We start from the raw sequence: 25,710 nt of genomic DNA, 5'->3' as shown, positions 1-25,710 counted from the left end.
AATTGAAACGTTCGGTGCAGGCGCTGTCGCTGATCAACCTGCTTGTGATAGACAATTCTGCCAGCCTCTCCAGTGCGCTGAAGTATCTGGACCCCCTTCCTGATTCACCTCGACTCGCCCGAGCAAAGGCAGCCCAGAGATCCAGCAAGTACGTCGGAGGAGAGTTCACTTTAATGGAGGTACATTTCCCGAGTACATCGACAGTTAACTTCTGTTCAGTTCTGAGTGTGCTTGAAATGAGTGGATTGTATTTTGCTGAATATTTTCGTGATGTTTCAGGAAGTGAACCATTTCCTGATGGTTGGCAGTCAGCAGGGAGGTACATTAAGGGTGGAAGGGCTGAAACATCTACATCACCAACTGGCGACGAGGAAGGAAGAATTGTCCGTCATGGTCCAACAGTGCGCAGGTAAAAGTGACGACTGGGGTTGATCATGAAGTACGGGTGATTCACACTATTTTGCACCACCAAGAAGTTGCCACGGAATACCCTTGTTTGCAGTGCATTGTGGGAATTGGTTGACAAATTCTTTTGTGGGTTGCATCTATGGAACTCAAAGTATTCCTGATATTTGTTTGTCAGTGAAGGAGATTCCTAAGTGCTTTTCGAGTCACAGTTTGAATGGATCTTTTCTCCTTTCTGTTGCAAGGAATGTCCGATGTATCATAACCTTCCCCGCGTTTTCTTCTGACAGACGCTCAAATGCCAACAGAAACATGACCATAAGCGTAAAAATGGCGACCTCTTGGTGGTGCACTGCTATTTATTTTGCCCCTATTGAAACACTACCCAAGCTTTCGTACTTTTTGTACTGAGGAACTTCAATAACTGTGAACCTTGTTTGTGTTAACATGGCTGTTGCCATGGCAATTTGTGTTGTTTTTTTTTCTTTCAGAGGGCTCCGATAGGACAATTATCCAACTCATCACAGAGCTGGTAGATTTGAGCGGGACAAAAGATGGCCACCTTGATTCTCGGGATGACATGGCACAAGCTGTGAAGGAAGAAGCAGGTATGCTACGCCCTAGCTTTGCACTTGTACATGGTGCCTTGTGGGGCACCGGAACAATGGAAGATACCCCACAGGGCCAGTTTTGATCCTTGTGGGGTACTAAAGTGGTACCCCACAAGAATTTCACGAAACTGATATTTGGAAATAACTCAAAAAAGGGGAAATTTTTGATGGGTTAAAATCGTTGCAAATTGAAGTGTTTTATATAAGGGACATACGGTTAAAATTTCAACCCAGGAAACTGAATTTGGTTGAAATGGCAGTGATTTGAAATTTTTTCCGTGTTGTGTGGGATTTTTGTACACGAGAACGGAAGGAAATACCCCACAAGTATACATATGTAAGGGTACATGTTCTGACAAATGTTTCTCAAGCAGGCTGGTCAACAAGTTTGGAACACCATCTTCCATCGTGCTGAAGAAAGAGAGAGAAGCTACTACTTTGTGCCCTATAGACTTGCAAAGGCTTGTGCACATTGCAACGAAATTTGGCTTGTATTCTGCGATCCATGCATGCGCAAACTGGTGCCTGCACAAAAATTTGCCATTTTTGTTTGCTTTTTGTTTCCAGCACGTTGCCTTGGCGACATAGGAGCACCAAACCTATCCACGGTGGCTCTGCAGTGTGAGGAAACCGAACGGAATGCAAGCTTCGCAACAGCACTAAGAGCATTTGCCAAGGCCCCGGACATGTCCAGATATGTCGTCATCGTCCATCTGCTGAAAGATTACCTGACGGACCCGAAGTAAGTTGCAAAAATTTTGTGACACTGTAGAGCTCAAATTTGACTCACAAGGCAGGAACCATTTCAGAAATTTGTAACCGTAAATTTAACCAAAAAATGACAAAGATGTGCACTTTTGTGTCGTTCAGTGTTGATACGGTAGAGGCTGCAGCTGACTGCTTGAAGACCATCCTAGCAACGACCTCAGGTCAACGTTGCTCTGATAAGTACAAAGAGAAAAACATAGACAAGCTGTTTTGCTATTTGCATCCATTCCGACCAAGTAAAAAGAAGGTAATTTTCTTTTTTTTACATTTTCAGTCCATAATAGACTTGTCCCATTGTCTTTTACCGAACAAATAAATGTGAAATAATTTCAAATTTTCTTACTCTATAATTGTATTGTAATTATATTGTACCCTCATATTATTTGCTGTTAGATATTGTACGCGATTTGATTTTTCCATTTTTATATATTCAAATTCGACAGGCCACCAGCAAGCAAGCTCCACGCTGTTCCCGTGCCTCCTTTACACAGACCATTGGCGATCCGTCTCTGTGGCAACCAGCAGGGGGTAACCACGGCGACTGGGTGAGGAGCCTGACGGTAGCCCTGATCCAAAGTGGTGGGTTGCAGGACGAGATCTTGCAGTTGTTGGAACCCATTTGTAAAGTGAAGGTAAAATTAAGTTTCTTCCCTGAAGACATTCAACGTTTAATTAAAAATTCCAGCTATGAAACAAATATTGAGATGATTTCAATTCTGAAGATAAAAATTGTCGAAATGTATTTAACGCCTTCACTGCCAAAACAGATGTAATTACCACATTAGATCAGGAACAGCAGGCAACAACGCAGGCTATATATAGAAAGTGCCTTCTTATTTCGGTGACTTTCTCATTGAAGTAGAGAAATTAACAGACAATACCACCTTCAAATTTATGCCCTCTGGACGACTGTTTTAATAAGCAAAGTTTGGATCTCATAATTGAGTTCAATATATCAATTTCAGGTGGAGTTTGCTGAGAAGATTCTCCCATATCTCATCCATGATATTCTGAGCACCGGCAACGACCTCTACAGACAGATCTTGTCAGAGCGCATACAAGCAGTGTTTGCTGGACACTGCGACAGCACCAGCAGCAGTCGAGCGACGACACCCATTCCTTTTGCAGGTTTGTATCCAGAAAATCATCATTCAGTCCCAATAACCATCTCTCATTGAAAAGACCATTGTTATTCCAGCAACAGGCAAACTATCGCTGAGCTGTAATGTGCATAAATTTGTCGGAGCACAGACAAATATTACGTTTCCTAGCAGGCTTGCAAAATGTCATGTGATATTATAGCTTGTAACTACTGTGGTTCCTAGCTGAATATTTGTTAGCATGGAAATCTGCTAAGTAGTATTTTTCTACTTGGCCGGCTTAAAAATTGTCCTGAGTAATTAGCAAAAGTACATTTATTTTTGTGGACTTAATAAAATGGGTCGAACTTTTATTTGTTTTTATTTTTCATATTTGTATAACAGATGTCTCTTCCAGTCAGCTGCGTCAAAGGTCATTACAAATACTGCTTGATGTGATGCACTACTTAAGGACACAGGAGAGACCAACACAAAGGTGGGTAATGAACTTTGACTTGAGGGGTCAGCAGCATTCTCAATAAAGTTTGACTTCATTTGTCGGCAGGTTTGAAATTTCAAAGTTTGAATTTGAGAGCTAATTGTTTGTTGAAAAAGTTATTTTTTAATGTCAATTTGACTGATGTATTTCCCCCCCTCCTTTTTTTTAAAGCCGCACCAAGAGCACAGCTTGGGACAACAATTTCTGGCTTGACGTGAACTACTTGCTGGCAGCCAAAGCAGCTCAGAATTGCAGAGCGCACTTCACGTGTCTCCTTTTCACTGAAATATGGTGTGATGTACAGAGGTTAGACGCTACAAAATGTGATTATTGAAGATACGTGAATTCACAAGGGACATCAAGTGGAAGAAACGACAAATTCCCTAAAACCCAAACAGTGTCTGTAAAGATACTTTGCCTCCCCCAAGTCAACCTCTGAACCTGTTTTCCCCTTTCCAACACCTTCCTAGGTCTCGCCAGGGCTCGTCTGCTGGTGATGGGTCAGGCGTCCAGACCCTCATCCAGCCGTCTGGCATCGACACCCTCAGTTCGCTGTCCAGCCAGTCCGATATCAACGTCCAGAGTCTTCTCCTGGAAGCGTACAGCAGCATCGGCGAGCCAGACGGGGTGTATGGATGTGGGGCAGGACGACTGACCGATACGTACGCAAGGTACACAAGATAAGCAAGTTTACAAGTTTGATTGTTTCTTGACCAGTGGTTAGTAGGCCTCTGTACCAATGATGTCACTCTTTTTTTAATGCATGCTCTCCTATAGTGCTTCAAATCTGTCATTCTCCGAACTCCCATACAAAAGCAACTTGTGAACGAAGTCATATATCATTAGGATGTTAACTCATACGTGATATCCTTTATGCCCAAGTGCTAATACTCAAGTTCGGACTAACTGTAGCCATCCTGTCTGATGTGAATGATTGTATGTTCTGCGTGACCCTTAGAATCCACACTTACGAACACGAAGGAAACTGGAGTAAAGCTCTCAGTGCGTACGATCTCAAACTGCACTCCAAATCGTTTCAGACCGGCAAACAGGAGGTTGGGGTCTTGCAGGTGAGAAGTGTCAGGAATTTGTTATTTTGTCATTTTGGTTCATATTCACACATGGGTCGCCATACTCAATTGGGCCATGAGTTCAGGCCCAGTTAAAGTGCACGTGTCACTTGGCAGTGTTTTACAATAATTGTTGTGTACTTCATGCCTTACAACCCATGAAGAAGATCATGCACATGGTGTGCCTGCCAAGTGGTTGTCGGGGCTAGGTTGCATAGCGCCCTCTCTCATCAGTGCACAGAACTTATAGCCAAACTGTTGTTGTTGTGAACAGGCCATGCAGAATCTGGGTCTCAGCCACATCTTGACGGTGTACCTCCAAGGTCTTAGATCGGAGGAGGTGGCATTTGGTCCAGAGATGGCACAGTTCCAGTACGAGGCTGCCTGGAGAAATGCATTGTGGGATATGGAGCTTGACAACAGGCAAGAAAAATAGTGGTTTTCTTCATCTTCAATATTTGCCAAGAATGGACAGTTGATGTAACTAGATGTGGAGTTTGGAAATTTTTTTTACAGGATTTTTCATCTTACCGACACTTTTGGGAAAGTAAGAATGATTTACTTGATTGTAAAACTTGTCACATTTCCATCAAAAGTACAAGTCAGGGAGACGATGTGGAGTTTTTAAACATCAGTTTGAAAGTTGGATTGTTGATATTTTCATAACATGGATATTTTCATCATGTTGATAAAAAAATTGAAACGAGGAGGTTCACTCACGAATAGCTGCCAGTAATGTGTGCAATTTCCCTTCATGGTCCAGGAACCAGACCAATTCCAGTGGCTACCATCAGTCTCTGTTCACTGCACTGTCTTGCCTGCGGGATGGAGAGTCCGAGTCCTTCACCGGGGCCCTGCAACAGGCACGACTGGACACCCTGCACCAGTTGAGCCATGTCAGCATTGAGAGCGCCTACAGTGTGTACCCAATGTTATCCAGGTTACAGGGCCTGGTGGAGCTGGAAGATTTTGGCAGCATGATGCTCAGGTATGTGGAGTCAGTTAATCAAACTCCATTGATGATGTCAATTTTGAGAGAAACCTAATGCTGCAAATAACTTGACAAGTTTTTCGTTTGTTTAGCAAACAGCAGCCAAATTCTGTCCTCCGAAGCTGGAATGCACAGCTGGCCCTTATGGACAACGATTTTGAATTTGCCGAGCCCACTCTTGTCCTCCGAACGGTCCTTCTTCAACTCTTACTGGAGCAGTGCAACACAAACAATCATGCCCAAGCTTACGAGGGGTTAGTTGCTCATCTCAAGATCCAAACAGAAATAGCAAGAAAAGCTGAAAGCTTCCAGGTGTGTCTATATTTCTTTTTAACAAAAAAGCAGGTTATAGATCATGCTGCTTGACATTTAGCTGTAGCCAATATTAAGCGTATTTTTGTCACCAGTGTAGCTTTTCTTTAATTTTGTTCTTTTGGAAACATTTCTTGGTAGATCGCAGAAAAGGCTTTGGCCACCTTACAGGCCTTGGACAGGCCGGCCGAGCTCCAGACTAATCACTCCTGGTGGCGGCTGATTGAAGAGGCTAAGGTGTACTGGACTCGCAATGAAAAGACAACCGCCATGCACCTCATGAGAGCACTACTTGACAAGATTAGTAGGGTTAGTCTCCATCTCTAGTCACACTGTCACCTTTATGAAATATGGAGTCTTATCAGCACCCCAGCGGGACTTTTATCTATAGTTTGATAGAAATTTGCATAAGCATTCATTATGCATATACTTTGGATCAAGCCCATATAGTTGTGTTCTTAAGCAAGACATCTTACCACATTTCCTTCTCTATGCCCAGGTTTCCACAGAGGACCCCATTGGAGAATCACTTCATCCCGAGGTGCTGACCATATATGGCAATTGGCAGGCCGAGACTAACTCTGACAGTCCCAACGTCATCATTGAGCAGTACTTTGAGAGGGTGTGTATCACTTTTGAAGTCTGTTTTTAGCCCCTTCGCTATGGAGGACTGCTACTACCGCACCGTTGTGTGAGGATTAGTGCATATCACACGTACAGTCTATTCACTATGCAGCTGCTGGTTCAATGGGGCCTGCTGCTGGACAAAGCCCTCCATTCAGGGCATACCACAGCCCAGCAGTCGCGGTCAAAATAATCCCGACGTGAAGGGGTTAAAACAGTTTTGTTTCTGGAATGATTTGCGTATTACTTCAGTTGCCTTTCTTATTTTTCAAGTTCGCACAGTTACACAGGCGATTCACAATACAGCGAACCACCAAGATTTTGCTGCATACAGGCCGCTTTTCAAGTTTACGGTCTACATGCTGCCATGATTTAGCATACTTATATGTAATTTGGGAATATTTGATTGATTGAGGCAATCCCTGCACCACACAAATCCATCCTTTTGACTACCTAACACCCATTCACAATAAGCAATGTCGAATTTTTAACCAAGATAAACAAGCATCCGGAAAAAATTCAGTTTTTCCGCGCACAGCCCAGTTAGTGAATGAGACTTTGTCGACCATTTATTCCATAATGCACTGTGAAAAGGCGTTTCCGTGATGACCTCTTGGTGGTGCACTGCATTGTGAATCGCTGGTATTGGAAATACAAGTCAAATTTAGACAAAATCTTGTCGACGTCTGGCATAAGTGAGATTTGAACCGCCACCTTCTGAACAGGCGGTGGAGATGTATGACCTCAGAGATGACACCAGCCTGCCAGCGATCGAGTCCCAGCTGTCGCTGGCCCGATTCGCCGACTCCCAGTACCAGAACATCGTGAATTACATGAAGTCCAGCGAGTACGAGGACAAGCAGGCACTGATGAAGCAAGCAAAGAAGGAGTACGAAGAATTGCACGCCATGGGTGATAGGATCAGGTAAGATTCTGCTGTATCAGAGTATTTAGTTTCTAGACTGTCTGAAAAATAATTACTGTCCTAATGTTAGTCCTTCCCAAATCCTGCAAAATCCACCTGGAAGTTATGGAAGAGGTTGTTGGAGCTTGTGGATTATCAAGTTCAAGGAATGCCGGGTTACACGAAGGGTGGCAGAATGTTGAAGTGTCTGTAAAATGGGCAAGCAAGTAATTGAAACAGGAGTTCTTATCATTGTGGCATTTGATTTGAGCTGTCGCCAAATTGCTTGTTGAAGAGGGAAATTCTGAATGTTTAAAACCGAACAAGGTTGACAGTTTGTTTCTCTGTTGGCCAAGTAGTCGATATGCCAGAACTCTAGAGAAGCAATCGGAGATTGATGAGAGGGAGTTGGATTCCATGATGCAAGACAGGGAGAATTTCCTGCAGAAGGCCGTCGAGTGCTACCTGAAGTGTCTGGAATTCGGCACGTCGGACCACGACTTGAGGGTCTTCAGGGTGTGCTCGTTGTGGTTCGAGAACTCCAGTGAGGATGACATTAACAAACTCGTTCAGGTAACATTGTCTATTTGTGACAGTTTGGAACAAGGAGCTCTTTGGCTTTGTTTCTTAGACAGGTATTTCTGTCGGGGCTATCAATTTTCAGTTGTATGTCAATTTAAAGGCTGAAGCAGTAGCCACAAATACCAGCCAAGTAAGGGATGGCTCATCCGCACTTCCTACCATGTTTATGTCTCTTTGTGGACATCTGAGGACAGAATTACTGTGGGGTAAATTTTGACATAACTTTGTGAAGTTCAAGAATTTGCTGGGCAAGTTGGAAACGTTATTTTAAGGTTCATGTTGCAATTTAACTACAGTTTGAGAATTGATTAACTATCTGAGATTATTAAGTAAACAAAGTATTTGTCTCTTAGCAAAAAAACATGTCAAACCTGGTAAAAAACATAAAGTCTTTGTCATCTTTGATAGCATACATATGTCACAGTGTGGTTTGAACTCTCAAAGCTGGCATGACAGAACAATTTTGTTTCTTTGGTGGTCAGGATTCTTTCGAACGTATTGAAAGCCGAAAATTGCTTCCGTTGCTATATCAACTGGCTGCTCGAATGACCACCAGAACTCAAGATAAGCAACTCTTCTATGACGTCCTGAATGAGGTGAGGCCGTCCCAAAAACATTATTGTGCTTCTCGTTCCCCAACCAACACTTCTTGCCTATTTTATTTCCCCAGTCAAATGCACAATGCAGGGTGTGGGTTTCCGAATGTCTCCAAGTGTTTCAGTTTTTCGGCCGTGTGCAGAATAAAAGAAATTGATTCAGAAAACGTTTCCATTGTCCTGTTTGAAGGCCATCCTTGACGTCTCCATAAAGGCGGAGTCCTGCTCCAGGAAATGCTAAAAAAAAACAAAGCCAATTTAATGTCACAGAACATTTGCAGTAAAATTTGCTCATAAAATTGTGTAAATTCGCTGCATGAACTTTTGATCCGGCATCCAAACTTGGTATCCGCGTTTACTTGTTCACTAATGTGAAGCGGCTTAAAAAGCATCCCCTGTGACACAAAAGCGTTGCTATTTCTGTCTTCACACCCCCCCCCAGCTGATCGAGAAGACTGCACGAGACCATCCCCACCACGCCCTCCCCATTATTCTGGCCCTTGCTAATGCCAACAAAGATGCTGTCATCACCTCCAGGAGAACCGGTCGGCTCGCTCGCGCCAACTCGATGAGAGACGACGCAAGCCATGCTGATGAAGTAAGTATCATATCCACTATTTGTAATTTCTTCAAACGAGAGTTTCATGTGATGAAGATACAGTTGATAGAGTTTCTTTTTTTTTTTTTCTTTTTTTTTTTTACTGTCTGTGGAAGAGCTGTTTTCCAGTGTCTGTTAATTGCATGTGAGCATGAAGCAAAACTAAAAATTTCTGTGTACCATACCTTGATGAATTGGACACAAAATGAGGCTCAGAAAGCAGTCTAACCCTTCATTTTAGCCAGCCTCCATTTTTTTCTTCTCCATGGGTGCTCAGCATTTAAAAACATGAAGCTTTGTCTCCCAAGAAACTTTTGGATGGTTTATTTGTTTGCTTGTTTGTTTATTTTGTCTTATTCTACAGTCTCGAATGCAAGCAGCCCGGCGAATGCTAATTAGGCTGAGATCAACACACTGCAACCAAATCATAGCAGACCTGGAGAAACTTTCCGATGCTTACATTGAGTTGGCTTATTGGGACGTCTCGGACCGCAAGAAAGAAACGGGTACGCATTGTCTCATCTGTTCTCATTCCGAGGTAGAATTTGCTACTAAGGAAAGCCTGGATTAATGTTTTTTCAGCAATCATGACATATCTGATTTGTTCACATCGGATGTTTTTGTTTTTGTAAAGGCCCCATTAAGCTTGCCCCCAACCAACCTTTGACCCAGCTGAGGCATCTAGAGCATGTCGCCATGCCGACCATGGAGATCCCTGTGGATGCATCCTGTCGCTATGAAAACATCGTCTCGATTGATCATTTTGAGGGGACCTTTAAGTTGGCAGGAGGCGTCAACCTTCCAAAGATCATCACTTGTGTCGGGTCAGACGGCATCAAAAGACGGCAACTTGTCAAAGTGCGTTCCCCAAAATATTCACTCTTTTGTTGAATTTTGAAATTTTACGTGTTATTTATTGCTATTAGGACATCCTGTTAAAACCTCTCTTAACTTAGGCCATGTCCGAAACGGGCTTCCAGAGCTATGGCTAGGTCTATTGTCTGCGCGTCTCCACGCAATTCCAATGGAGTGAAGACCTAGACCTAGCTCTAGACAAGAGATTCGGATGCAGCCTACATTACAGCAATCACTGAAGAGAAAACAAGTTATCTGACCAATCAAAATCCTTTTTACTCAGGGCAAGGATGACCTCAGGCAGGATGCCGTCATGCAGCAAGTCTTTGCATTGGTTAACAGACTCCTCCAACGAAACCAAGAAACAAGGAAAAGAAGATTGCGAATCCGAAGATACAAAGTACGACAAAGCTTCTTAATATTCATTTTAATATTTTGATTGAAATCTCACAGAACAAGTTGAGTAAAACTGAACAACAAAGTAATACGAATTTGTTGTCTGGGTCCTTGACTCTTCCCAAATTGTGGTCTCTTTTTGATTGGCAGATTGTGCCTCTTTCCCAGCGTAGTGGTCTGTTGGAGTGGTGCGAGGGCACCATGCCACTGGGAGAGTATCTTATTGGTAATCAGAGGACGGACTTTGGGGCTCACAGGCGTTACCGACCACAGGACAGCTCGTCCATGGAATGCCGGAAGAAGATGGCGGTAAGAAACACTACAAGTTGTAGCTGACAGATGACAGAATTTTCAAACTGCTCAAAGAGAAATCACAATTATGTAGTTGGCCAACCATGTGGAAGTGGATTCCAAAAAAAAATGCACAGAGTATATTTATTTCAATCTCATTTGCAGGATTTCTGTGACGCAGATAGCCTGAGAATTTTTTGTTTTTCCGTTTGAACAACTGTTGAATCTTTCGTCCTGATTTAGATGGCGCACAGCAGCAGCGAGCAGGGCAAGAAATACAGGGAATACCTGGAGGTCATGAAGAAATTCCAGCCTGTCTTCCGTCACTTCTTTCTGGAGAAGTTTCCTGATCCTGCCGTATGGCTGGAACGGAGACTAGCCTACACCAGAAGTGTAGCCACCTCTTCCATTGGTAGGATGTTGTCTTTTTTTTTTCATCTGATCATAATATTTTTCAATCCTTTCTTAATTTGGTCATTTCATTTCTTCGAATGTTTTCTGTCCTGATCTTGAATTTGTGAAGACCTCTATTTGTTGGTGGGTCTCTTTTGGATTAGAATCTTCTAAAGTTTATTTCTTGAATGCTGAAATTCATACTTTTGGATTTAAAGTTCATCACTTTTGCTGGGAATTTTGCAGAAATTGAAGATTCTGTAATTTAAGTTGTTTTAGTTGTTTTTCTCTGTGCGTAGTTGGATATGTCGTCGGCCTTGGGGACAGACATGTCCAGAATATCCTGATTGATTGCAATCAGGCTGAGCTGGTCCACATCGATCTGGGTGAGTATGCATTCTTCCCTGGTTCCCTGACTTTATTTGATGTGGAAGTGTGGTGTAGGTGCGAAGGTGGCCATGTAAATGCTCACGTTATCGTCAAACCGAGTATTTGTTGCAATTTATTGGATTGTTGTTGCTGTGTAGGTGCAGTTGAAGTGAATAAGTAGAAATATCGTGTGCTCTGTTGTAAGTCTGCCAAATGTCACGGCTTGATCCATGTACATCTTGGCATCAGCAGTTGTAGGAGAACTAACAATTTTGGATTGAGAAGTAACACATCCTGAAATTTTGAAGACGCTTTAGTTGTCAAAATCTCAAGGACTGGTTTGCCAAATTGCCATTCTCGGGGAGCAGAGAATGTCAAGTTTTGGCATATCCAGATATTTCAAGGTCAGTTGGGTGCTGGTTTTGGCCCCATAGGACGTAGCTAGTTTGATTATCTTTTTTTTTTTTTAAATAGGCGTTGCATTTGAGCAGGGGCGAATTCTGCCCACACCGGAGACTGTCCCATTCAGACTGACCAGAGACGTAGTGGACGGGATGGGCGTAGCTGGCGTGGAGGGGGTCTTCAGAAGGCAAGTTGGGAAACATGGCATGATGTAGTCCACCAGCGTTATTTGATCAATGAGGATGCTTTTTTTAGACTTTTTTGTGTAAGACAGTCGTTAACAGCTGACAGACCTCTCCGTGGTAACACAAGTCTACATTTTTTTCTCCAGATGCTGTGAAAAAACCATGGTGGTAATGCACAACTCCCAGGAGGCTTTGCTAACCATTCTGCAGGTAAGGTCCATACCTCAGGTGGGGTCAGAGGTTGAATATGAATGTTGATAGATGTAATTGTCTTCCTTTAAGTCAGCGTGAACTTTTTGAAATGGATCTTTTTTGTATTTATGTCAGCCTCAAGTAAGAGGCATGCGTAAGCACCCTGCATTTCTTTGGAATAAGTTTTGCTGATTGATGACCTGTGACCTTTGGCCTTATAGGTTCTCCTGTACGATCCATTGTACGTCTGGACCATGTCCCCCCAGAAGGCCATGGCCCTGCAACAGCGGCGGGATCGCAACGACCCGGACGCCTCTGAGCTGAACGCCACCACGTCCGCCGACCTGACGGACGGCGAGGCTGGGTTCAAAGGTCAGGACAGCAGCGAGGGCACAGAGGTCAACAAAGTCGCTGAGCGGGTGGTGCTGCGGCTTCGGCAGAAGCTGCAGGGGGTGGAGGAGGGCGTAGCCATGAGCGTCAAGGGGCAGGTCAACCGGCTGATCCAGGAGGCTCGAGACCCCAAGAATCTCTGTCGGCTCTTCCCTGGCTGGCAACCCTGGATATAACCATGTATCAGGGTCAAAGGTGAATCAGAAACAAAAGAATTTTGTTTCTCCTCAAAACTGTCATCATATCAGTTACTCTCCTTTCTAACGAAAGTTCTAAAATTCACCGGTTGGAATTTTGCTGATTGGTTTATTTATGGAAAGGCAAACCTTCAGGTTGAAGAAATTGATGAACTGACGAGAATGCATCCAATTATCGGATTCTTGAAAGACACTGAAGTTCTAAAGTAAGTTGATTCTGTTTTGAAAGTGCTTTTTTTCCTAGCGAAACATCAAAATTGTCTTCAAATTTAAGCAAAGTGCAAGATTTCTGACACAAGAAAATCATTGAATTCGTGGTCATTGCACACAGGTGCTTTGTATTCAAATGTTGCAATGACGTTTCTGAAAATCAAGAAAATTCCAGTGACTTTGTTCATTATACTCTCATTTAGATGGAAAGATCAATTAAACATTATGCAAATGTATGGCAACCCAGAAAAGCCATATACAGCTTACCGTTCTGCAATAAATTTCCTTTCAAGTAATCTTTTTTTTTTTTACGCTCGTGTACTCAGATAACAGATATTTTGCATTTCCTCAGTGCTGCTAGTTGACAAGATATCTGTGCAACATTCTCTGGTCGATCACAGAAAATAATTCTCCCAACATGTTTGCCTTGAAACAAAATAGAACCGAAAGAACAGATCCTTTTTATTTGAGAATTTGTAAAATATCAGTTGGTAAATGATGAGAAAAGTGACAAAATCGTCCATTCCATACTTGAATAACAGTTATAATGCTGTCTTGTGCCCCACTTAAAAGAGAAATTATGGAAATTTATCATCAAATTCTGTCACAAAATCACAGGTATAAAGGTGTTCGAAACAAGTCTTGAAGCATTCTGAAATATTGGCGAGAGATAGATGACGCGGGAGCACTGAAAATTCTCTCTGTCAGTGTCACTTTGACGTTTTTACAAAATTGTGGGCCCTGTGTATTGAGCAGTTGCCGACATACAAACGCAAGATTTAACCATGCTCCCTGTTTCTTCAATTTCTACTGTCCAAGCGACGCGTGTTCGTTTTCTTTGCTATTTCTGTACCCAGAGATGCCATAACTGCCAAAATAAATGCTTACTTGAAAAATAGCGAGTTGTTTGTGTCCTATTCATTGATAATGGATGGAAACAATTTATTACTTACTCGGAATCTGAATATATTATGAAGATATGAATTTCATCAGAATTATTTTGGCCCCAGATTTCGCCTTAAATTAGCTTTGATTATTTGCACTGTCAACCGTGAGGGGCCATATCAAGACAATAAAATAGTCTTATCTATGTTTGGGGTCACCGAGAAATTGTAACTACATTGACCAGTATCGGTCAGTTCATTTCTTAACTTCTTGTAAAATACTAAGTAATGTGTGCTCAAATGTGCACTCGTGCCGAAACGATTTGATCTAACCATGTACAGGATTTTAAATCATCTTGTGAAATACCTTTTTGAAGAAGCACAACAGCGTGCGCAGTTGACGCGTGCGCACTGTAGCTCTACGCAAATGCAGCATGGGACGAAATCCCCAGACGCCAGTCCAACGCTCAGGAATGAAACGACTTCTGTAGCGGTTAATATTTACATGGTTTTGAAAACAGTCCATTCTTTTCTGAGAGAAAAAAAGCGCTTGTAACAGTCCCGGTCGATGCTCTTGCCCGGAATTAACGCTTCACACAACAGACCCGGAATTTTGGAGCGTACATGACCAGCCCGCCGTCCGGGAGGTCTAGGGGAGGAAGCGGGTCGCCGTCCGGTACCTTGAAGGTGAAGCGCTGCATGACAGTCACCGTGAAAATAAACAACTCCATCTTGGTCAGTGCTTCGCCTAGGCACATGCGACGCCCTGGGGATAAACGAGGAACAAGATCGTGAGAAATCAGAAAATTAAAAAGATTTGCATTTAATCTCAATAGGGCTTATCACGATGTAGACGGGGAAAAATAAAGAGTCTTGCATGTCGTTAAATATTCATGTGCGTAGTTGTCTATTTGAACATTTCACCTCACATATGCCGTCGGATATGCACGATTTACATATTAAGATGTACTCGTTAATGGTGTGAAACAGGTATTAGCAGGCCTTGGCTAAATCATTTTTATTTACATTTTGTTGTGAATTATTGTAACGGTCAGCTCACCCAGTCCGAAGGGAATCCAATCTTTTCGGGGCACCAGTGTCTTCCCGTCAGCGGATAGAAAACGCTCCGGTCGACACTCCAGCGGGTCATCCCAGAATTTGGGGCTATTTTGGATGTAGAACACGTTACCAAAAACTGGTGTATCTAGACAAAACAGAAAAAAAAAATCAAGATACGTAACCATGAATGATTTTTCGACGATGTAAGTCTCTTTCTATTCATTACTAAAAAACAGAAATATGTACATGTAATCTGAATTGAAGTGTTTTCGTCGACTATTACGTCGTCAGATCGTGTGCATTTGCAGTCTTGTAGTAACGTTTGCTTGTCGATACCCTTGCTAAAGACACTTTTTTTCTCGTACTGAGATAGGATTGATCATTTTGTGAGGTTTATTATCACCACGATGTCCCAAGTGTCAGCTGTTGGCACTTCTTTGAGGTATATGAACTTTTTAGAATTTTGTTCAACTGCAGATCTAATTGTAGTCATTGCACGTTTGTCATCGCTTATTTTGATTTGTCGAATTCCAAGGGAATTCAATGAAATCTTGTCACGTTTCTGTGAGAGTTTGTGTCGCCACTTGTGATCTATGTGATCGGATTCCCAACTAGTGCTCGTGTGAGAGAGGGGGCGTGGTATTCGTGCTACCTTTAGGGATGTTGTAGCCGCACAGCTTGACGGGCACCCGGAGGTGTCTGAAGATGATGGCTGCCAGAGGGCGAAGTCGCTGGATCTCCATCAGGAAGGCGCAGGTGAAGGGCATCTCCTCGCGTTGCGTGGTGGACGGAACGCCGTCAGCTCCCACCGCACGGTCGACTTCCTCCTGGATCTGTTTCCATGACAACAAGAGTGAATAAATGAAATCAGGAACGACTTTTTCGGGGTTTTTTCGCTGTGTGTATGAAGCTGAATTCCGTGCAAGCAGGCTTAAAACAAGTTTATCCTTTTGAGTCTAAGTTTGTTGGACTTTTTTGACCTTCAGCAACTTTGTTCAAGTCTATAGAAGTTATTTGACCGATAACGATTGGCTGTTTTGATCTTCAGACCAACGAATCCTCGTCAGATCTTGAAATTCTTTAAAAGCCTTCATTCTTTCACCCGTCTTTGACATCTGTCAAAGGTTTTATGACAAACCCGGTGGTTGTTGAGTTATAAAGCCGCGTGAAGATGTTTTTTGAGTGAAGACAGTGAGACTTCCCTATGAGCTTCGTACCGTGGTGCCGTTCAGCTTGTGGCAAGTTCAGAAAGGTGCAAAAATACCCTGGGAAAAGTTTACCTTCTTTTGGATTTCTGGATGTCTCAGCATGTAGATGATAATCCATAGCGTCGTGTTAGAGAGAGTCCCTGTGCCCGCACCGAAGAGATCCGAAATGCTGTGCACGATGCCCTCCTCCGTGTGTTGTATGGGATCGTTGGTGTCAATTCGTCTCTGCATCTCCACCAGGTAGGCGTCCATCATGTCCCTGATGTTGTCTGGATCCAGGGTGGCCTTGTGGTACTTGAGATGCTCCCGGATGAAGTCCTCGTGAGCCTTGAACATCCCTCGTCGTCGCTTGTACCAGCGAGTGTGCCAGAGCGGCGGGATGATGTTGGCGGGCTCCAGTAGGCGCACCCCTTCGATCAGCTCCGTCATGATGGCCAGCTGCTCCTCGAAGGCCTTGTCGTGGTAGTCGTAGCGCGTGCCCAGGCTGATGGCGCAGATGATGTTGGAGGAGGCGTTGAAGAGGAGACTGTTGAGAACCACGGGCTGGCCGTTCAGCCGCTCCATCTCCCTGCAGAAGAACCGGCCCTCCTCGTGGATGCGGGCCTCCAGGCTGCGCTTGCCGAAGCCGAAGCCGCGCAGGGTCTTGACGGAGAATCGGCGGCGTTGTCGCCACCGCTCCCCGTTCTCCCAGAACAGACTCCCTGCGTGGGCAATTCAGATTAGAGTTTGCGAGTCCCCCAAACTTTTCGTGAAATCGTAAATTACCTTCGCAGAAGCTTACCAACATCAAACCAATACCAATCAGCTGAATCGGAAATTTTCGTAGACTGTATAGCTTCTTGAACAGATATGAGCAATCAGAATTAGAAATGTTTTACAAAAAGTTGGAATTTTTGGCGGAAGGACCGGCGGTTTCAACAGACACGTGTATGTTTGACTATGTTGTATTGTCACTAAAATCGTTTTGATTTGATCGAGGCTTATAACCCTACGATTCAGTGATTATAAACCTTGTTTCAGAGAATCTGCTGTGTCCGATGAACCTTTTTAGAACATGAGTGAGACATTGAAGTAATATGAATTTTTATAGACTTTTACAACTTGTAGCTACAACTTTTGTCCACGTTCCTGGCGCGGGTTTGTGTGGGCCTCTTGTTTTGATGGATGTCGATGATGTTGATTAGGTCCTTACCTACATCTCGCTTGCTTTCTAAGACCCAAGACATGATCATGTTGTCCGAGAACTCGTCGGCCATTTTGACGTAGGCCTTATGGAGCGTCTCGTAGTCGCTGAGCATGACCACCAGCTGCGGACCCATGCGGATGCTGAGGATCTTGCCGTACTTGTCGGCCAGCTTGCTGAAGGACACCAGCGGGTCCGGGAAGAGGCCCGGCAGGTACCCGAGCAGGGGCCATCCCAGCGGACCCGGGGGTAGGTTCTTGGGCTTTATGAGGTAGACGAGGAGGAAGACGAGGACGGCTACGACCAAGGTGACGACGTGTCTACTCTCGATGAATGACGGCAGAATGGCCTCCACTGCGGTGTCCATGATTCGAATCAGCGCAGCTCTTGACCTAGCTTTTTACCGTAAATCCCTTGGGCTCACCTTGTTGCAGGTCTACAAGCGTCTGGTCGGATATTTCTCTGCTAGGAGTTGCTACGTGTGATGCTTTTTCGCAAGGTTGTCCTTCTGAATGCATTGTCTTTGTCTTTGGACTAAACTTAGCCGATGTCGATCTTTGGAACTGCAACTTGAGATAAGAAAGGCCGGTGTCGGGTTGCGTACTTTATGGACGAACTTTTGGATAAAAATTATTTAATCTTTTCATTTTTCCAAGTGTGTATACTTTTCGAAGAGTCTTTTTTTTCCTAAGAAATCTTCAGTGAACAAATGTGGTTCCAAGCTATTATGTTCGATTTACTGACCGGCAACTTCACTGGGAGACAACTTCTTTGGTAAATAGGCCTAGTTTTGGTTGCTTAATGTCTCACAACAGATTTTCGGGGATTTTGTAGTAATCTCAAATAATTTGATGTAACACAGGTGTTAACAAAATAATGTACATAAACAGTGGACGCGGAAATGTCTTTTTTTCACATTTACAATGTACATATAGTGATTTTTGTTTCAAAATAAACAAAGGGCAGTTTTTGTACGCACTCGTATTAACACATAAATGCCACATTTATGTCAGCTGCCCAAATTCTTAATTTAGCCAAAATGGGCAAGGTTTGGTCTTGTGGGACTGATCGAGTCAACGAACTCCATGCAAGTCGCGCATATTCAACGTTCTAAATTGGTTTTGCAAATTTGCATTGTGGTGAAAATAGACACGATACCTAGCCCGAAGCAGCATCGTGCTTTGTCTGCGCCAGCTTATTTTAGCTCTTGAGTACTTGACCTTTGATATTTTGTTTATGGATAATGCTGAAGTTCAAGTAGGACTTGTCATGAAAGGGTATCTATACATTTATAGGTATCTATACGTTTGTCCGATGGGCCGGCACTTCGTTTGGTCACGCTGGTGAATCGTTTTGATGTGATTTTAATCAAGTGATTGCAACAGCACATAGCGAGGGGTGTGCCTAATTCAAATCCACAGGAAGAGGGGCGGGGCCTAGTTTGTTCAAATGGAGGCGTTGGGGTCGACAGCACATTAGGACTGAATTGTTTCCAGCAAATAGTAGTTATACAAACCCTTCGGGCCTTTCATATGTGGGAGCTTTCTTCTCTTTTAGCCTCGAGAATACCTGTTAAGAAATTCTTGCTCACATTTCTTGATAATTTCAGTAATGCTTGTTCTCGTTTATTGACGGTTTCACGGGATGGCGCACTTTCTGTCGCGAGCCACTCAACATGCATTTATATGTCTGTGCTCAACATCCCATGAGTGGATCTCCATCACAGCGCCCTCTGTCACCAACTTTAACGAAGGCTGCGTTTATCACGAGGAACTGGGAACAGACATTTTGCCTTTAAAGAAAAATTAGGTCCGTTATCCTTTCCTGAGCTGTACATGACGTTTTCGTCGTCTTGTGTTAACTTTCTGAACGGTGGATGGAGCTTCCTAAATGTGTAGCATTTTTACAATTTGAAAATGCCCAAAAGTTCAAATTGGTTTAAGCTTTAATGCGCTTAATTTCATTTTTTTTTTTGAGCAATTCTTTTCTTATTCCCTTTCAAACTTCTTCTTGTTTCCTCTTTTACCACATTCTGCCACCTGCCTCGATCGGTACATTTTATCGAGCCGTGGCTCCATAATCGAACCCAGCCCCCGGAACAGTAAACTCGTACCACAGCGCCACTTCCTTAAAAAAAAAGCCAGTGTCCTCCAAAATGACTGGGAATTAAGAAGATTAAGCATTCGTGAGCTGGATTAACTCCACGGGGGATAAAGGATATCCTTTGATAACTATCGACCCGTGTATAGCTTTGCAGGCCAAAACACTGCCTTTAAGCCTGTGTTGGGGTGGCATCGCGGTGAGTGAGTGTTTAATATCCGGAATTATTTATATAACTGTGGACAGTTACATTCACGGGATTTCGGAAATGTATAATTTATCGTCTGTTGGTTCAGCGAAAGGGAGATGTTTTGCAAGATGTAGATGTGATTGAAGGAAGTCTTCACAGGACAAGCACCATCCTTGGAGCTATCAGCCGATGGAAGTCAAACGAAAACCCCCATGGAACAGCAGAAGAGAGTATCTGTTTGATGGACAAGACCCACTTGTTGCGTGGAAACTACGTCACCAACGAGATTGGATGTAACAGCGGCCTTGTGTTTGCCCACGTTCGAACGAGACGGGCCTACAATACGAGGGTCGATTGGAGACGACGCTTCAATGCACTGTCAGAACACATCTGCAAGAATACTGCCGTTGTGCCTACATAATCTGTGAAAATTGGCCAAATGGAGGACGCTAAAGCTGAGGAATCTATTTTTAGACCAGAGTTATTTTGCTAAAACCTCCTGTGATTGCTTTGTTGACACCAGTGCTCTTCAAATCATCTTCCTGGAACTGTTTGTCACTTGCGCACCTGACTTGTCGACAATGGGTATAATAATCAATATCTTGCCGATGCCTTCTGTTTACCAAATACCCGACTCTGACTTTAGAACTCCTTTGACGAAATTGCTTCGCATTTTGACATAAAGAGACTGTCGAGTTGGCTGCAAGAATAATACCTTTGGTGCGAAGCGAGAAAAGTGACCAGAAAAACAGTGAAACGAAAGGTCATTTACATCGACACCTTGGAAACTGTCCAACCCTGGATAGCGTCGCTGTAAACGTCAACATAAAAACTGCCAGAAATCGATTTTTAATGAATCAGCATTCTTTGGTAACTGGACTGATATGGTACGATGTCGATTAATTTGCAGAGCACTCGCCATTCACATGACACGTCTCACGCCAAATTAGAAAAATCGCCACGAGGAGGACTTTGGCCACTTTCATTTTCAAGCCTCGAAACTAAAAGATAACGACACTGGATAGCGTAATGAGATTACTAATGATTGCAGGACAGTGTGGCGATGTGGGTACCGCACAACCGAGAAATGTGCAGTGAGTGGTTATATAATACACGCGACCGATCTGTCTTGACTCTTTTTTTTAATGACAGTTAATTTTCGACTCCGTGTGACGACAGGCGCTAGATCCACCTGCTCTTGGATTTGCGGTGATGAAGTCGTGCGTGTCGTGGTAAGCGAGGCAGACAAGTCGTCATTACCGTGTAGTCTGAAGCTCCTCATCGGCTTGATCGCAAGCGTGCGGCGCCGGCCCGTCTGCCTGCCGTAGATACCCCGTGGCGTTGGCTGATGGAACTACGGATTTGGTAAAACATATTGATTCTCTCGAATTTAAAATGGATTTACTTCCAGCAAGGATTTCCTGCACTTTTCCCGAACCCTGCGAGTTATTTTCAAGGCATCTGTTTCACAAAGCAAGTCAAAAATAATGGTGAACATTTAGTTTTGGATGTTTGTGTGAGAGCTCTGTGTTGCTTGATTTAAAAAAAAAGGCCTAACAATAGGTGCTGAATATTCGCGTAAGATTCAGCAATGGCACAGAATTCTGAGGTGTGACTGTAATTTTTATAATGATACCCTGGCATGGTTTCTAAAAGCTGTTGGTTGGCTTGAAGCAAGGGTTTAAACTTAACAGCCATGAGCGTTCAGACTGCCAGTACAAAGCCGAAGGAACGTCGGCTCAGCGTGAACGTCACGATGTCTGTAGTCCACAAGACCAACCGGTCTGAGGATAAGAAGTTGGAGCGTCGCGTGGAGCACTTGAAGCAGAAAGAGCACCAGGACCAGGTCCGACACTGCACTGAGGTCAAGAAGCTGGAGAAGGAGCTAGAATCCATGCAGGTGCAGGTGGAAGCTGCGGGCAGGACCTTCTCAAAGAGGGAGACCGAATTGCAGGATGTGCCGTACCTGTTCAGCAAGAAGATGGCGGCGCAGCAGCCCAGGGCCGTCCGGCAACGGCGGCACCGGGGAGACTCGGCCGCCGCCGCGCTCAACAGAGTGGCAAAGAACGTGGAGCTGAGTGGGAAGAGTCGCTTCCGCTCGGCCGTGATGGCGGTGTGCGTGGCGAAGGGACTCGGTGAAGCCGCCTCCGGTGAAGCAGTCCGAGAGCAGGAGGACCGAGAGACCGAGGAGGGTGCTCCCGGGGAGAACACGGCGATTGAGGGTCAAAACATGAACAGGAGCCTGTCGTCGGCACGGAGTGGGGTGAAGCGGGACAGATTGAGGAGGAAGACCCATCCAGCGGACAGGCCCAACACGAGCCCGGGTAAGACTCTAACACGGAGGTACTCGGCACTGCGTCCACCATCAACGGCCGACCAGACCGGGAGCCAGAGTCAACCTCGACCAGGCTTGAACTCGGCCAGAAGCGTAGGCAGACGAAACACCACCGGGAACATGTCGGTTCGGAGCGCGGAGTCACCGTCACCGACCCCGACCGTAAGCCTGCCGGACCTGGTGGGCGCAGCCCGGGCGTCCATCGTGCATGCCGCCGAGTCGGCCAAGGCGGCCTCCGTGCTCAAGAGGCGGGGCAGCGCCGTCAGCACAGTGACGGCCGCCGAGCGGGAGCTGGAGAGGCGACGGTCCAGTGCCGCCCTCCGTCTCAGGGACATCAAGGCGGACCTGTCGAAGCGGAACGTGGACCTCCAAGACCGCATCAAGCTGTTTGTTCGGACCAGCATGCCAGGAGAGTGCACGGTCAAATCACCCCGACGACTGTTTGCGATACCGGTCGGTGGGGAACCAGCTACCACTAGTTCAGAAATGGATGACTGACATTTTGCTCTTAAGCCGATAATGATCAGTGGATTGAAACATAAAACCCACATCACAAGACTTCAGTAATTTTGTCATATTTTGCAAATATAACAATTATTATATGACTCTAGGGTCAAGATTAGGTACAAATCATTCTGCTGGATAACGTTGTATCCCTTGGATTTTAGCTCCATTGTCTGTGGTTCGATTCCTGGCGTTTCTGTCGTTTAGTCCATAATAAATGAAACATAATTTCTCCAGGTTTTTAGCAAGGATAAAGGTTCAGAAATTTGTAGGTGTGTATTTTCAAGGATCAATCTTGTTGACATTGTTTAGAGTTACGAAATTTACAAACAAGTTGAAATCTAATTCCAACTGAAATCTTTTGTGAGCCAGAGGAGTGGTCGTGGAACTTCAGAAAGGCGGTCGAGCGCCCTCTGTCACTTCTATTTATTGCTGTGGCTTTCTTTTCCGCGTTAACAATGCCACGAAGAATTAAGACACAACAAATAACAATAAATATTCCTTGCTTTAGATGATCAAATGAGCTGCTGTACTTAATTGAAGCAGTTTTACGATTTCAATTTAGAATGTGTCAGTCTAAAATCGATATAGCGCCCTCTATCCTCCACATGCAAGAGAAAAATTGCACACTCGTTTTTGTGAGGTCATGCCTGAACGCTATGGGTGTTCAAATTTGAACCACACCTTTCTGGGTCACATTTTAGGGGATATTTGATTTGTTTGCACTTTCCATTCCCAAACACGTTAAGTCTGTCAAGTCATTTGTACTCGGCAGCCCACGCGTCATCGCTGTTGTTATGCACACTCCCACTGTGTCAACTTACTGTAATCCGGATAACCACGGTAGCGGGATTATCCTTTATTTACACTCGAGATGTTACCGTTATATATAAGCTGGAACAACTATTCCAAAGCCATAACGGTTGACTGTCGTGCACTTCCCGGTTATTCAGATCTGTTACACCATAGATAAATTATTGTCTGATACCAAGACTCCAGGCATACGGAGGTAGTCACAAAGTTCACTGGAAAATCACACAGTCGACCGGTAGAAATAGACATTGCATCTGCATTTCAATTTGATTTGTTTTGTCTGTACCATAGTCTATAAAATAGTTTATTTTTTATTTTTATTTATAACTGATTTACATTTACCATATCCAACGATTCAGTGTGGGTAGTATTAAACGTAATCAGTATACCAGTGGAAATATTTAAAATTGGATGAAATCTAATTGTAGTTTCGCCAGCATGAATGTCAATTTAAAATGGTCGGGTTCCTCATAGTATTTCCATTGAGTTAACCCACTATCATTTATTTTGTCATTGCAGTACTTGGCCAAGCAGTAACGCCATCTCACGCAGAAGCGGAAATATCACTTTGGACCGCAGAAAAGTTTTCCAAAATATCTATTTTGCTTCCATTATTTCATTGTATTACGTTCAATAATCAATCAGACATAAAAAGGAAATTGAGCTTGTTGTAGATTCCTTAGTTTGTGTAGAAAATTCCTCAGCTTCGGTGGGCCTTCTGTCCTTTGCTCTTATATTGTTGGGCTGAAGCCATATTTATTGATCTAGCAAGTAAACATGATCAAGTCAGAAAGCAGGTTGTATTGTGTTCGTCGTGAGCCTGTAGTCATATCCTTGTACGGACAAGAAACCATGCCCCGGTGGATTAACTTTCACCACTCATTCAGAAAGCCAGGAAACTCTATGCAACATCAGCAAACAAACTCAAGCCCTTTCTCGAAGCGGAAGGCCTGGAACGTAGTTTGTTCGCTGGACGTATATGTTTTCTGATGGTTTATCTGACACGCTTGAGTATTTTCTAGACATTGTTAGGATTAGGACAAAGGAGGGAAACACAAACCCAGTGGTAACAGCATTGAAATTCCTTTCTGTCGCACCGCTTCACTGAATTTTAATAAAATTATTAAGTACGTCAACAGCTCGCAGACTTTGCATTATTAAAGCCCACGAGTGAACCTAACAATTTTCATCAAGTCTTAAGCAATGTTGCTCATTATGTTTACTGTACCGTAATACGCAAGCGAGATTTTTCCAGAATTTGTAAGGAATTTACACTTTGGAAGCGTTTTAACATAAACCGAGAGAGCTGTTTTTATTTGCTCTTGCTCGGTCAAAGGTAAGTTCTTAATTACCTTTGTGGTAAAATTCTAAGAGTGGAAAACAGCGTCGTTGTACTTTTCACGGTATCTGATAGACTGATACTGGAGCCATAGAGAAGACGATTCCTTCTAAAATTACAAACAGTTTGAAACTAATCAAGGAGCTGTCTCGGTGAAATTATTAATGACATATGCAAACATATTGCCACAATGCATAACTCATTAATGGATCGTTTCTTTGTATGATATAGCGATTAGTGCGTGTGTGAGGTGAGATCATAATCGAGGATTTGGCGCGCGAGGAGACAGCTTTAGTGCAATTAATTGTGTGACATGCAGATAGGTTATTCGAGAAGTTGTAAAATTCTGCACTTTGGTCGGCTAATTAATAAACATCGCTCACAAGTTAGTGACAGCTTAGACTAAGAAATGGAAAAAAAACATGAAAGCACCTGAGAACCTTGTAGTCAACCAGAGGCTGGAGGGAAATAAGGGGTAATCAATAAATCCAGATACAAAACTGATTAAGAGAAATCAAATGAAAAATTTTGAAGCCATAAAACAGGGCCAAAGATGTGCTAGCCTGTTATAGGCCAATTAGTCTTGCGTGTATTAGTTGATCGGTCAGCAGACGATATTTGAGGATTATGATTTGGAAGAGAACAGAATAATCTCCCCCGGCTTTCCCAAATTGAGCAATTTGAGGTGCTTATTGGCAGGTTTTCAACGTGGGAGGCGTGTGTAGTTTGTATTTATTTCTTTATTTTTTTTCTTAATTTTATTTGTGGGAGAACTCACCGTTCCCTAATATCACTACTGCTCAAAATACCGAACAGGCGCTCCATACCAAGGTATGCCGGCGCTATTAGAGTGTTGTAATTATCAAAAGTTACCGTTTCCATTGTTTATCACCCAGCCAACGTGGCCACCAGGCGATGGACTTTGGTATCATTTGATTTCAACTAACGAGCATATGATGACGCGTTGTCTTGGCAACGGCAATACATTATACAGTGATGGTAACATACTGTGGTTGCACACGGTGAAGTGGACCTCTTATATCAACCTGTTTGAAAGAAAATTATATGTACTTCTCCGGCACAGATTTGTTTTGCGGCCTTACTGGAGTTATTATTTGTTCCGGTCGCATAAATGTCATTTTTTGGTGCTCCTCCTTGAGGGTGTAGCGTTGTTTC

At 43.7% G+C, this 25,710-nt stretch overlaps 3 protein-coding genes across 4 annotated transcripts in view; 2 read left to right on the top strand and 1 right to left on the bottom strand.

Annotated features, from left to right (window-relative positions):
- Positions 1–13,817, top strand: part of LOC110974570 (serine-protein kinase ATM-like) — a 28,703-nt gene extending 14,886 nt beyond the window's left edge. The window contains exons 32-61 of one of the 2 annotated variants that reach the window (XM_022226310.2): positions 21–179; positions 280–409; positions 897–1,013; positions 1,584–1,758; positions 1,887–2,031; positions 2,228–2,416; positions 2,750–2,912; positions 3,269–3,359; positions 3,534–3,668; positions 3,833–4,033; positions 4,321–4,432; positions 4,707–4,855; positions 5,196–5,420; positions 5,516–5,735; positions 5,877–6,044; positions 6,235–6,357; positions 7,085–7,284; positions 7,623–7,836; positions 8,328–8,441; positions 8,884–9,039; positions 9,404–9,545; positions 9,674–9,897; positions 10,178–10,294; positions 10,441–10,599; positions 10,825–10,993; positions 11,274–11,360; positions 11,818–11,932; positions 12,077–12,140; positions 12,344–12,707; positions 12,833–13,817. In XM_022226310.2, coding sequence (XP_022082002.2) covers positions 21–179; positions 280–409; positions 897–1,013; positions 1,584–1,758; positions 1,887–2,031; positions 2,228–2,416; positions 2,750–2,912; positions 3,269–3,359; positions 3,534–3,668; positions 3,833–4,033; positions 4,321–4,432; positions 4,707–4,855; positions 5,196–5,420; positions 5,516–5,735; positions 5,877–6,044; positions 6,235–6,357; positions 7,085–7,284; positions 7,623–7,836; positions 8,328–8,441; positions 8,884–9,039; positions 9,404–9,545; positions 9,674–9,897; positions 10,178–10,294; positions 10,441–10,599; positions 10,825–10,993; positions 11,274–11,360; positions 11,818–11,932; positions 12,077–12,140; positions 12,344–12,688 — 4,608 coding nt within the window. In that variant the 3' untranslated portion in view covers positions 12,689–12,707; positions 12,833–13,817. Of the gene's footprint in view, positions 1–20; positions 180–279; positions 410–896; positions 1,014–1,583; positions 1,759–1,886; positions 2,032–2,227; positions 2,417–2,749; positions 2,913–3,268; positions 3,360–3,533; positions 3,669–3,832; positions 4,034–4,320; positions 4,433–4,706; positions 4,856–5,195; positions 5,421–5,515; positions 5,736–5,876; positions 6,045–6,234; positions 6,358–7,084; positions 7,285–7,622; positions 7,837–8,327; positions 8,442–8,883; positions 9,040–9,403; positions 9,546–9,673; positions 9,898–10,177; positions 10,295–10,440; positions 10,600–10,824; positions 10,994–11,273; positions 11,361–11,817; positions 11,933–12,076; positions 12,141–12,343 lie in introns of both variants that reach the window. The other variant, XM_022226309.2, reaches the window with a different exon arrangement.
- Positions 12,996–17,779, bottom strand: LOC110974401 (cytochrome P450 2U1-like). Its single transcript, XM_022226009.2, has 5 exons — positions 17,263–17,779; positions 16,143–16,771; positions 15,515–15,695; positions 14,864–15,007; positions 12,996–14,569 (listed from the first exon to the last, which is right to left on the bottom strand). Exons 1-5 carry the CDS (start codon positions 17,618–17,620, stop codon positions 14,388–14,390), a joined length of 1,494 nt encoding a protein of 497 aa, XP_022081701.1. The 5' UTR covers positions 17,621–17,779; the 3' UTR covers positions 12,996–14,387.
- Positions 17,780–19,328: 1,549 nt separating this feature from the next.
- LOC110974547 (uncharacterized) lies at positions 19,329–24,331 on the top strand. The gene is made up of 2 exons (XM_087146768.1): positions 19,329–20,430; positions 20,696–24,331. Exon 2 carries the CDS (start codon positions 21,240–21,242, stop codon positions 22,374–22,376), a length of 1,137 nt encoding a protein of 378 aa, XP_087002894.1. The 5' UTR covers positions 19,329–20,430; positions 20,696–21,239; the 3' UTR covers positions 22,377–24,331.
- Positions 24,332–25,710: the final 1,379 nt, after the last annotated feature.

This window comes from Acanthaster planci, linkage group LG15 (assembly GCF_054643075.1).
Source record: "Acanthaster planci isolate LZ-2023a linkage group LG15, COTS_SCS, whole genome shotgun sequence".
Classification (NCBI taxonomy): Eukaryota; Metazoa; Echinodermata; class Asteroidea; order Valvatida; family Acanthasteridae; genus Acanthaster; species Acanthaster planci.
Note: the sequence above shows the minus strand (reverse complement) of the source record. Positions and strands in the feature narration are given on the sequence as shown.

Coding starts and splice junctions, on each gene's coding strand:
- LOC110974401 (XM_022226009.2), bottom strand. CDS start 17,620: ATGGACACCGCAGTGGAGGCCATTCTGCCGTCATTCATCGAGAGTAGA. Junction 15,008..15,514: donor CGGCTACAACATCCCTAAAG/GTAGCACGAATA, acceptor TGTTTTGTCTAG/ATACACCAGTTTTTGGTAAC. Junction 14,570..14,863: donor TTGGATTCCCTTCGGACTGG/GTGAGCTGACCG, acceptor GTTTATCCCCAG/GGCGTCGCATGTGCCTAGGC.
- LOC110974547 (XM_087146768.1), top strand. CDS start 21,240: ATGAGCGTTCAGACTGCCAGTACAAAGCCGAAGGAACGTCGGCTCAGC.